This window comes from Mustela nigripes, chromosome 7 (assembly GCF_022355385.1).
Source record: "Mustela nigripes isolate SB6536 chromosome 7, MUSNIG.SB6536, whole genome shotgun sequence".
In the NCBI taxonomy this organism is placed as follows: Eukaryota; Metazoa; Chordata; class Mammalia; order Carnivora; family Mustelidae; genus Mustela; species Mustela nigripes.
In genome coordinates, this window is record NC_081563.1 from 88,891,806 (window position 1) to 88,904,848 (window position 13,043).

A 13,043-nucleotide genomic window follows, 5' to 3' on the forward strand; every position below is an offset into this window, starting at 1 on the left:
ATTTTCATGCATATTTGTAATATTTTGCTGTATGTGGCTTTATTTTTTCTTTTTGGTTTTTTTATTGCTGTAGTAAGTTCTTTTAACTTACTATTGATGGTTCCTAATTTAGCCCAGATATGTATGGGGATGTTGAACATAAATATTTTCATTTGCTTTGGTTGGTATTGCTCTTGAACCGTAAGTAACCCCGTGACTTATAAGCAAACATTTTGCCTCACTAATTCTTTTTCACTTGTAACTTTTCCTCTTCCCTATTCTCCCTTCCTTCTACAGCTCTTCTAAAATGGAATGTTTATGCCTTCCAGAAGGTGGAAACTAAAATTGGAAAGTCATTGCTCATTGTGGTAGTAAGCAGTCTGTGGTACTTGGTGCTTGTGGGTGAATCCCTAACAGCTGGGTGTAAAGCATAGTTCTACTTCTTACTAGGTACCTTCAGCATATGGCTTCACATTTTTAATTCATTTTATATACTTTCTCGTTTTTCTTTTACAACATCCTTATGAGGGTTGAAAAACTGAGGCCTAGAAAAGTCAGGTAACTTGTCCATGGCTTCCATAGTTAGGTGGAGGTAGGACTTAGATTAGAAAAAAATGTTTCTGATTCTAGGTGTAACAAGATACATTCTACCATTGCACTGTGATTAGGTTTTCTAGAGGCTTTTTTCCTGCCCCCAAATGTCAAATTTTCTCTGACATATTTTATTAATATTTTTAGCCATTTGCAAATGCTAAGATTTTACACTTATTTAACTACCTAGTTAAATAATCTTGGGGTTTTATATCTTAACTTACTAATATATGCTATAGAGCAAAAAAGTGAAAAATTAGAAAACTGAGACACAGACACCCCAGATTACTTGTTTAAAGTGGGTAGACTTAAAATCAAGTTTCATAGGATTTTTCTTTCTTTTTAAATTTTTTATTATTTTTTAAAGATTTTATTTATTTATTTTTCAGAGAGAGAGAGAGTGCACACACAAGCAGGGTGAGTGTCAAGCAGAGGGAGATGCTGGCTCCCTCCTGAGCAAGGAGCCTGATTCAGGACTTGATCCCAGGACACTGGGATCATGAACTGAGCCAAAGAGAGATGCTTAACTAACTGAGCCACCCAGGTGCTCCCTTTCTTTCTTTTTAAAGACTTATCTATTTATTAGAGAGCGAGAGAGAGAGTGTGTATGGGGATGGGGGAGGGAGAAAGAGAATCTCAAGCAGACTCCCTTGCTTAGTATGGAGCCCCACATGGGCCCGACACAGGGCTCGGTCTCACAACCCTGAGATCATGACGTGAGTGGAAATCAGGAGTTGGAGACTTAACTGACTGAAACACCCAGGATTTTTCTCACTGAGGAAAACAAAAATTTTACCAGATGCAAATGTCTATTCATTAGAAACAAATCTGTCTGAATATTCCTGACGGAGGTGAAATCTTGTAGCCAAAGGAAAACTAAATATAATTTTATGAAATAGTGGACCTACTTGGGTGAAATGACTTTGTGGCACCATAACATTCACATATGGGGAAATAGTAGTAAAGTCAGCAGATGTTCAGTTCATTCACATGTGTTTACCTTGTTCAGATTATGCTCAAATCCAAGGTTATCTTTTCTTGTTCAAATTGAATAAATAAAGCAGTTTCTAATGTGGATTCCTAGAAAGCCATATCATTTTTAGTGATGGAAAACTTTTGGAAGATTAGAAATGGGTGAATCTTTGATAATTTCTGACTGAAGTATATTTATTTGCTTAATATATTTTTCTTTCTTTTTTTTTTTTTTTTAAGAGTTTATTTATCTGACAGGCAGGTCACAACTAGGCAAAAAGCCACACAGAGAGAGAGAGAAGGAAGCACAGGCTTCCTGTTCGGCAGAGAGCCCAATGAGGGGCTCGATCCCAGGACCATGAGATCATGACCTAAGCCAAAGGCAGAGGCTTAACCCACTCAGCCACCCAGGCACCCATATTTTTCTATTTTTAATATAAACCCATTAGGTACTGGGTTTATATTTTTAATATAAACCCATTAGGTACTGGGTTTATATTAACCAAAGAACTGTATTGAAGGGGTTAAACGAATAATAGATTAAAATGCAGCAAATACTTATCTAGCTATTTGTTTTATGTTCTGTTTTTTCTAGATTTGAGATGAGAAACTCATTTCACCATTTTTATAATTTACACATGCTTATTTATTTATTTATTTATTTTAAGTTCAGAGGAAAACGTTGTGGGAAGAGAAATCTTGATGGAATGGATTTGCAGGAGTGCCTGGGTGGCTCAGTGTGTTGAGCATCTGCTTTTGGCTCAGATCATGATTTCAGGGTCTTGGGATCAAGTCTGCATCGGGTTCCCTGCCCAGCAGGAAGCCTGCCTCTCCCTCTCCCACTCTCCCTGCTTGTGTTCCCTCTCTCTTTGTGTCTCTCTCTGTCAAATAAATAAACTAATCTTTTTTGTTTTTTTTAAGATTTTATATATTTATTTGACAGAAATCACAGGTAGGCAGAGAGGTGGGCAGGGGAGGACAGGAGGCAGGCTCCCCGCTGAGCAGACAACCTGATGCGGGGCTCGATCCCAGGACCCTGAGATCATGACCTCAGCTGAAGGCAGAGGCTTAACCCACTGAGCTACCAGGTGTCCCTAAGTAAACAAAATCTTAAAAAAAATAAGAATCGATTTGCAGATGGCTTATGTCACACAATTAATGAGTCTTGGTGGCCAGCTATGCATGAGGTGGCATGTTTCAAGCATTGTGTTTGCAGTGGTTTGCTGAGCCTTGGGGCTTCCTCCAATGTGCATTCAGTGCTTTGGAGCAGGAGGCTGGAGGAAGGTGTCAGTGGGCCAGGCTCTTGCCCAGGAGTACTCAAAGTGCTTACTGGTCTCTAACACAAGTCAGTACAGAAACAGTGTTTAAAACTTGTGTAGGAGTTGTCAAATTACTAATTTTATCAAGGTCAATAATTTTAAAAATTTGGGCTTTTATGTTTTATTTAATTTCTAGTGTTTTTTAAATGGTATTGTAAAACAAATTCTGAAGAGTTTATTTGAGCAAACAGTGATTCCAGAGGGATAGCACCAAATCTGAAAATAGGTAGGGTGTTCTGCAGGTAGTGCTAGGGCAGAGGTTTCTATAGAAAAGATAGGGATGCAGAGCAAAGAAATTATTTAATTGGCTATAACACAAATGGTTGCCTTGTTGGGGGAAATATAGTTATTTGGCTGTTATGATAGATTTACTTGAGGTTCATGTTCTATAATTCAAAGAAATCTGGTTGGCATTGATGATTAGTTTTTCTTGAATTTTGTTTTCTTAGATTCAAGTGCACTGACTGCTTTAGAATTTGATTTGTTTATGTAGGGTACCCTGCCGAAGGTATGAGAGCCCTGCAGTCTAATAGCCTCTTTGTTGACAGTATTTTGTTAAAGTCTTGCATTCTCTCTGCTGGATTGGAAATCGCAGACCAGTTCTTACAGTAGTTTGAGGAGCAATAGGGTACTCCATCTCCACTGGATACTTCATGTTAAGCTCTTATAGAGTGGTGGTTTTTCTCTTGTCCTGCTTGTGCTCGTCCCCCAGATTCATCTTTTCAGATATGAGAAATGATTTTTGAAAGCTGCTAAAATGTATTTCTTTATGATCTAGGTATATTTTACTTTAAAATGCATTTCTTTGAGTGTAAACTAAGATCTATACATTGATTTACCTCAATGTATATATCATGAGCATATTTTTTTTTTTTAGATTGAGGGTTTCTGATAATACCTCTTTTGGGCATGAGTATATATCATATAATAACTTAGTAGTGTTGATTTTAGAAAATTATTTTGTGGTTTCTTTTTCTTTTTCCTGTCAGTGGTTAAAAGCTATTACTCACTTATCTGGGTTTAGCTGTGTAAGAACTTGAGTCTTATTTTATTTTTCAAAGAGTACTTTCCTTTTCTTGTCAGACTTAGTTTAAATAGGAGGACTTAAGTTTGTATTTGTATTATTTAGTTCATTCTGTTCTGCGGTCTAAAAACTGCCTGTCTAAGGTAATATGCTACCATTTAACACTTGAATGGCAACAATGTATTTGAGCACATTTTGAAGGCACTTTTTATTTGTATTATAAAAATAATAGAAATTTGGAAGGCTGAAAACTGGAAGGAAAGTCTTACTATCTGAAGATACGTACATTTACTTCATATGTACATTACTTTCTCTCTTTTAACCATGAATAATATTCATGATGTTGGGTATTTCTTTTCTTTTTCTTTGTTTAACAAGGTTGGATTCTAGTGTAGATTTAGTTGCATCAGTCTGTTTATCTGCCTAAAATATCAAAATACAAGAAAATATTTGAGTATTTTGCAAAGAAATATACTTGAGTACTGTTTAAATTATGAATATGGGTAAAATGTATTATATATTATAATACAGTTATATATAGCAAAGAATTATCAAATACCTTATGCTACATGCATTAAATATGTTCTCTGGATCTTAAAGTTATTTGTGAATTTACTTGTATTTCTTAGTTTGGTGTCTTTTTCACTGGTAGTTGATTTTTCTTGATTTGAGCAGTATCACTTCTTCCCTTCCTGCTATTTAATTTATTCTCTCATTCTAATATGTTTTTATTATTAAGGAGATTAAAGCAAGGGTAATTTCAATGAAATGACAAATGCAATTTATTTTCAACAGTGTACCAACGTAGTATATACACACCCATGTTTCTTTTCTAGTCATGAATCCTACATACGTATAACCTGTTTTCTCAGTTAAAAGCTTTCAAATGAAAGAATGTTCTGTAGGGAAACACAATGGGAAGATTTATTTTTAGTAATTGAAGCATATATAATAATATTTTTTAAGTATAAGAAGTTGACACCCCTTTTAATTCTACCACCTTAATAAGACATAGTTTGCATATTGCCTGATAACATATATTTTTTACATAGTTGCGATCATAATATGCATACTTTGTTGTATAAGAAATGTGTATTCATTATAAAAAAATTAGAAAATACAACTTTATTTCATTCAACAAATATCTGTCTATAGACGATGCACTTACCCTGGCACTCAGTGAGACACTAGGAGTACAGCAGAGTGCAAGATAATTAGGTCCCCTGTCAACATGAAGCTATGGTCTAGTTGACTTTTGTCAAATTATTGGTATAGTGAGGATGGTAATAATACCAATATAATAGAATTATAAAAGTGGTAAGAGAGTTAGCCATGCAGAGGTCTGGAAGACTGTTGTAGCGAGCAGGACCCACTAGAGCAAAGGTGTTAGGGCAGGTAAAATTGTTAGATACGGTATTTTCAAGACACACCAGGGAAGCCAGTGTAGCTGAAGCAGAGTGAGTGGTCAAAGTAGTAGAAGAATCAGAAAGTGGGGCCTGGCACTCACTCAGAAGGGCCTTGCTACCCAACAGTAAGACATGGGGACTTCTAGTCACTAAAATTCCTTGAGCTTTCCCTTTCTGTTCTGCTTTGTTGAATGTCATATTATGAGCTTTTTTTTTTTTTTGCATATTTCTGCATAGCCCTTATTTTTAGTTGTTGCTTAATACTTAATATTTCATATATGCACATATGTTTATGTAATATTTATTATTACTATATGTTTATGTAATATTTATTATTGTTACCATTTATTGAGACATTTCTTGTAGGAAGTGTGTATGAAACTTGATAAGAAAATCAATTCATTGGCCTTCCATCCCAGCATAAAAGAGCTTTCAAGTAGTTTGTGGTTAGCCCTTTGAGGGATATGGGGCACAGGGTACTAACCTAGCAATCCTTTGCATTACCTCTTGAAATCTACTTAAGAGTCATTTGATATGCACATGTAACTGTGCATTTGATAGTGGTCTCTGAATGCTGTCAAATTTATAGCATATTTTAAGTTGCATAATTGCTTTAATGATGCTTTCATTCCCTCATCTGATACTGTAACAGAGTCTTTTTTGCGATATAAGCCGGGCTTTTCTGGTGTAACACAAGATGATATGAACCCATTTTGGGTCAAGTTTTAGGTTTGTGTTATATAGCCTGTCTTGAAGAAACGTGCTTCAATATTTTTTTTTAAAGATTTTATTTATTTATTTGACAGAGAGAAATTACAAGTACACTGAGAGGCAGGCAGAGAGAGAGAGAAGGAAGCAGGCTCCCCGCTGAGCAGAGAGCCCGATGCGGGACTCGATCCCAGGACCCTGAGATCATGACCTGAACCGAAGGCAGCGGCTCAACCCACTGAGCCACCCAGGCGCCCGCGTGCTTCAATATTTTTTGACAACAAAACAAACCATGGTGTATTTTAGAGAGTAAAATCTCACCTGCCAGTTAGTGTGAGAGAGAAAGCTGAGGAATCAAATAATTAAATGTATAGATAATGAATATACTATTTTTTAAAAAATAAATCAGATAACATGATGCCCCCAGTTTTATTTTTGTTTTTCAACATTTCCTTAGCGATTCGGGGTCTCTTCTGATTCCATACAAATTTTAGGATTATTTGCTCCAGCTCTTTGAAAAATACCGGTGGAATTTTGATCGGAATGGCATTAAAAGTATAGATTGCTCTAGGTAGTATAGACATTTTAACAATGTTTATTCTTTCGATCCAAGAGCATGGAATGGTCTTCCATCTTTTTGTGTCTTTTTCAATTTCTTTCATGAGTGTTTTGTAGTTCCTCCAGTACAGATCCTTTACATCTTTGGTTAGGTTTATTTCCAGATATCTGATGGTTCTTGTTGCTATAGTAAATGGAATCGATTCTCTAATTTCCCTTTCTGTATTTTCATTGTTGTTGTATAAGAAAGCCACTGATTTCTGCACATTGACTTTGTATCCTGCCACGTTACTGAATTGCTGTATGAATTCTAGTAGTTTGGGAGGTGGAGTCTTTTGGGTTTTCCATATAAAGAATCATGTCATCTGCAAAGAGAGAGAGTTTGACTTCTTCATTGCCAATTTGGATACCTTTTATTTCTCTTTGTTGTCTGATTGCTGTTGCTAGGACTTCTAATACTATGTTGAACAAGAGTGGTGAGAGTGGGCATCCTTGTGTTCCTGATCTCAGTGGGAAGGCTGCAAGCTTTTTCCCATTGAGGATGATATTTGCTGTGGGTCTTTCATAGATAGATTTTATGAAGTTCAGGAATGTTCCCTCTATCCCTATACTTTGAAGCGTTTTAATCAGGAACGGATACTGGATTTTGTCAAATGCTTTTTCTGCCTCAATTGAGAGGACCATGGGGTTCTTCTCTCTTCTCTTATTGATTTGTTCTATCACATTGATTGATTTGTGAATGTTGAACCATCCTTGTAGCCCAGGGATGAATCCCACCTGGTCATGGTGGATAATCTTTTTAATGTGCTGTTGGATCCTGTTTGCTAGGATCTTGTTGAGAATCTTAGCATCCATATTCATCAGTGATATTGGTCTGAAATTCTCCTTTTTGGTAGGGTCTTTGCCTGGTTTGGGGATCAGGGTAAAATAAGAGTTCTCTGAATATTTAACACAAGGAAGGAATTTTTTAAATTGAGTATATTGTTTAAAAGATAACACATTCACATAGCTAATCGTTTCAAAGGTACAAAAGTGAATGAAGTTAAAAAAAAAAGTCTTCTTTCAGTCACTGTTTTCCCTTCCCTGGAGAAAGCAATTTCACTAGTTTTTTCTCATGTTCTTTTGTAGGTGTGCTATGTCTCTATACACACACACACATTCTTATTTTTTCATTTTTATCATAAGATTGTTAGCCTGCCATGTTATGAAAAATCGATCTTAGAGATCTTATATTGGTACATAAAGAGTTTCTTAAAAAATTTATTCATTTAAGATGACTGTTGATGGATATGTTAACCTTAAACAATAAAACTGCCAGGTATTCAACCAGCAAAACTGGGTTTATTCAGTATAGCAGAGAATTGCCATCCAGGTCAAGCAAGCTACAGCAAAACCACAGACAAGACCAGAGAACAAAGGAGAGGAATGCTCTTTCATACAAAAGTGGTGGTGATGGTTGTGGGGGTTGGGAGGGTAGATGGGTGGGAGGGCTGTTATAAACAGAAAGCCCATTGGAGTAAACTGGGAGTTGGAAGTATAGTGACTTTGCATTGGCAGGGTCACGACCATTTCTCATTGGCTGGACTTTTGATGTGGAAGGAGGAAAACTTTCTTCCTCCTGCTGGCTTAGTAAAGTAGTATCCATGTGCAAGGTGCATCACTTCCTGTTGGGTCTGCAATTGACCACACGTGGTAGGCCATGAGCATCCCCCTGCTGGCCTTCTGACACCACTTTTTTTTAAAGATTTATTTATCCAATTATTTTATTTTATTTGTAAATTTATATTTTATTTAAATTCAGTTAATTAACATATAGTTTATTATTAGTTTCAGAGGTAGAGTTCAGTGATTCATCAGTTGTATATAACACCCAGTGCTCATTACATTCATGCCCTCCTTAATACCTATTTATTTTAGAGAGAGAGAATTGAGGAGAGAGAGAGAACAGCGAGAGGGGGGAAGGGAGAGGAAGAAGGAGAAAAGCAGACTCCCTGCTGAGCTTGGAGCCCTGCTTGGGGCCTGATCCCACCACCCTGAGATCACAACCCTAGCTGAAATCAAGAATTGAATACTCAACCAACTGAGCCATCCAGACTCTCCTTCTTCTGACTCCATTCTAAATGAGATTTCCTTTTGTTAATTTTCACAGATATTTGGGTTGTTTCTAGTTTTTTGCTAAGGCAAACAATGCTTCTGTATACAAACTAATTCTCACAAAAGCAAATTTGCACATGTGGGAAGTTATTTGGTAGAATAGATACCTATAAGAAAGAATAGATACCTAGGAAGTAGAATTGTTGGATCAAAAGAAAATTTCTCAGATTGTGAGAATTATATGGAGAAAAAAGTAGGTAAATAACAAAAGGTAAAGAACACAGAGTTAAAGATTTACAAAATTAATTCTTTACCTTGTTTATGTGTTACAAAATTGTTTTTTCTGATAGCTCACAGTTCAGAGACTCAGGAATTGAGTTTAGTATAGACAGGTATGGTGATATGGATAATTCAGGCAGGTAATTATGTTCCATACCCATTTCTGTATGTGACTACATCCTCCCTATCACGCTGCTCTTTGCTTTTCTTTTCACCACTCCCCACTCCTAAATGTTGGTACTCAGTATACAGTATATTGAACAGGTAATGTTGCCCAGCTAAGACAGTAGCACTGCTGACATGGAAACTTGGGCTGCCTGAGCTTCTTGCTGGTTTTTGCACAGCAGTCTAAGTACAGGAGGTGGTTCAGAGGCTTCCAGATACAATGTTTGGAGGTTGAAGACTGCCTGTGTAGACACCTTATTTGAAGTTTAATCATGGACAGGTGAGAAGCATATTTTATTTTTTAAATCATTTTCAAAATGCCATTTATATATCAGTTTTAGTTTTTATTCATTTTCTTTGAAATAGTTTTTTTTTAATTGTGGTAAAAGACATACAACAAAATTTACCATGATAGCCAGTTTTTTAAGTGTACAGTTTATAGTGTTAAGTACATTCACATTGTTGTGCAGCCATCCATCTCCATCTATTTTCAGAATTGTTTCGTCTTCCTCAACTGATAATCTTTACCAGTTAAGCACTCTTCCCTCAATCAAGCACCTCTCCCCCCTAGCTCTGGTCACCCACCATTTTACTTTCTGTCTGTATGAACTGGACTACTGTAGGTACCTCATGTAAATAGAGTCATACAGTATTCATCTCTTTGTGATTGACTTAATTTCACTTAAGCTTAATGTCCCCTTTGTGAGAATTTCCTTCCTTTTTAAAGGCTGAATTATATTCCATTGTATGATTACACTACATTTTATCAGTTTATCCATTGATGGTTCCACTTTTGGCTATTGTGAATAATGCTGCCATAAACATGGGTGTACAAAATATGTTTGAGCCCTTTTTAAATTTTTGGGGGGCTATCTTTAAAATAGTTTTTAGTCATCAAATGTCTTTCATCAGAGTGAACAACAGTGTTTGAAATTGTATGAGATTAAGAAAATATTTTAAGAAAAAAACAATCAAAACTTTGGTTTAGGTTATCCCCAAAACCAATTCAGCTACCAAAGCAATATGCAGGCTGTTTTCAACATCTGAATTTGTTACAGTTTAACATAATTGTTTACAAGCCTAACTAAACCCAGAGAACATGATTTTATAGAAACTATGGTTTAGTTGCTTGAGGAGTTCAAAATGGTACTAGTAGCACCCCTTGTATCTTTGTCTGTCACTCCTCAGAGACCTGTTTATATCATCTTGATATTTGAATCTGCTGATCGTTGAGAAAAGGGTGATTAATTCTTGGGTATGCAAAACAGAAATAGCCATTTCAGTGTTTGTGCTAGTTGTTAGGAAATCAAAGTTGGAAATCGCCTTTGTATCTTTTAAGACAAATTATTAAGAAAGGAGGAAGGTTAGTCTTATTTTGAATCATGTCAGGTTTTCTCTTTTAAAGATTTTGGCTAAGCTTTCTGTGTTCTCTAGGGGGAATGAATTCTTGTGTGTTTTTGCTTTTTTCTGGTACTTTTATGATTCTCACTACTATAACCAAAGCCAAACGTTCATATCTTATGTGTATTTTTGCAGTAGTCTTTTACTGGTTTCCTTGCTTCTTCCTGCTATATTCTCAGTGCCTTCACTGAAATGTGCCTCATTCGCTTGCCTAGAACTCCCCAAGTGGTTTCCTGTCACAGAGTGAAGGGTAGTATTTTTAGAATGGCCCACAAGGCCCTATAAGGTCTGGCCTCTGGCTTCCTTTTTCACTTCACATCTTAGCATTTTCACCAAATGTCAGACTTGATCCTGCCTCATGGTCTTTGCACTTTATCCTTCCACCCATAATACTTTTCTCCTAGATAGTGGCAAGGCTTGCTCCCTCCATTCCTTTGGGTCCCTGCTCCAATATCACATCCTTAGTCCTTCTTCGTCCATCCTATGTAACTGAGGCCCATCGACTCTCCTTATCACCCTTACTCTGGTTATTTTATCCTCTAATGCTTACCTGATGCATATATATGTATACACACACATTGATCTCTGATTCATTTGCAGTTTATCATGGTGAAAGGTACGAGGTTGGATTATACTGTTTTTTATTTTTATTTTTTTAATATTTTATTATTTCGACAGAGTTCACAGGTAGGCAGAGAGGCAGGCAGAGAGGGAGGGGGGAAGTAGGCTTCCTGCCGAGCAGAGAGCCCGATGCGGGGCTAGATCCCAGGACTCTGGGATCATGACCTGAGCTGAAGGCAGAGGCTTTAACCCACTGAGCCACCCAGGTGCCCCTGGATTATACTGTTTTTCCAGATGGCTACCTATCCTTTATTCAATAAACTATCTTTCTCCCTTTGTTTAGAAATTCTTTTTTAGGGGTATTTAAAGTTTTTCTCTATTCTCTTATTGATTGTAATGATTTTTCATTTCTTTTTCTTGGGGTTTCCAGATATATTTCCAGTCATATTATCTGTAAATATTATATCTTAACAATCTTTATAATTTTATTTTGGCTTGTCTCATTAAATTTGGGTGTCACCTTTAGTACAAAGCTAAATAATGGCCATGATAGTAAACATTATCATATAGTCCTCATTTTAATAAGAATGCTTCTCGTGTTGTTTCATTAAACAAAGTGTTGCTGGCTTGGATTGAGATACATATGTCTTACCATTTTAAGAAAATATCCATCATTCCATTCAGTTATGTTTAAAGGTGGATGTTGAATTTTATCAATGAACTTTTTGTATCTATGGACCAAGAAAAGGATCATGTGATTAATATAGGTAATAAAAATGATAATCTTTAGATTATTAAAATAAACTACATTTGGTCATGGGATTTTTAAAATTTAAATACAAATACCCAACATTTAGTACAACATTAGTTTCAGATGTAATACTTAATAATTTATCAGTTGCTTATAACACCCAGTGCTCATCACATCACATGCCTTTCCTTAGTGACCATCACCCAATTACCCCATTTCCTCTACCCACCTCTCCTCCAGCAGCCCTCAGTTTGTTTCCTATAGTTAAGAGTCTCTCATAGTTTTTCTCCCTGACTGATGACTTCCCATTCAGTTTTCCCTCCCTTCCCCCATGAGCCTTTGTGCTGTTTCTTATCTTCCACATATGAGTGAAACCATATGATAATTGTCCTTCTCAGATTATTTTGCTCAGTATACCACCCTCCAGTTCCATTCACGTCAATGTAAATAGTATTCATCCTTTCTGATGACTATACACACATCTTCTTTATCCTTTCATCTGTCAATGGTGTTGGTCTATTTTTACTGATTTTGGGAGAGGGGCTTGTACCTACCTTTTTTATTTAAATGTGTTTCCCTCCCCAGATTAGGGAAATTCTCAGCTATGATTTGTGCAAATTTACCTTCTGTCACTCTCTCTCTTTCTTCTTCCTCAGGAACCTCAGTAATTCTAATATTGTTTCACTTTATAATATTGCTGATATCCCAAAGCCTCCCCTCAAGGTCCATTAGTTGTTTGTCTTTTCGTTAGCTTCCTTTTCCATCAAGTTGTGTTCTTTGTTACTTACTTTCTCTTCTGCCTCATTTTCCCAACCTGTTAGAGCATCCAATTTAAACTGCATCACAGTTAAAGCATTTATAATTTCAGCCTGATTAGATTTTATTTCTGCACTGAGATTTTTTTTTTAAAGAAAGTTTTTATTATTTATTTATTTATTTATTTTTAATTTTTAATTTTTTATAAACATATATTTTTATCCACAGGGGTACAGGTCTGTGAATCACCAGGTTTACACACTTCACAGCACTCACCAAAGCACATACCCTCCCCAATATCCATAACACCACCCCCTTCTCCCAACCCCCCTCCCCCCAGCAACCCTCAGTTTGTTTTGTGAGATTAAGAGTTTGGTTTGTCTCCCTCCCAATTCCATCTTGTTTCATTGATTCTTCTTCTACCCACTTAAGCCCCCATGTTGCATCACCACATCCTCATATCAGGGAGATCATATGAT

The 13,043-nt window shown here is 36.3% G+C and overlaps 1 protein-coding gene across 7 annotated transcripts in view; it reads left to right on the forward strand.

The window, feature by feature from the left end:
• CCDC138 (coiled-coil domain containing 138) overlaps positions 1–13,043 on the forward strand; it is a 133,578-nt gene that overhangs the window by 90,533 nt on the left and 30,002 nt on the right. The window contains exon 14 of one of the 7 annotated variants that reach the window (XM_059406394.1): positions 277–350. The exons of 5 other annotated variants lie outside the window; for them this stretch is intronic. In XM_059406394.1, coding sequence (XP_059262377.1) covers positions 277–350 — 74 coding nt within the window. Of the gene's footprint in view, positions 1–276; positions 351–6,097; positions 6,367–13,043 lie in introns of those variants that run through there. One more of the 7 variants, XM_059406395.1, reaches the window with a different exon arrangement.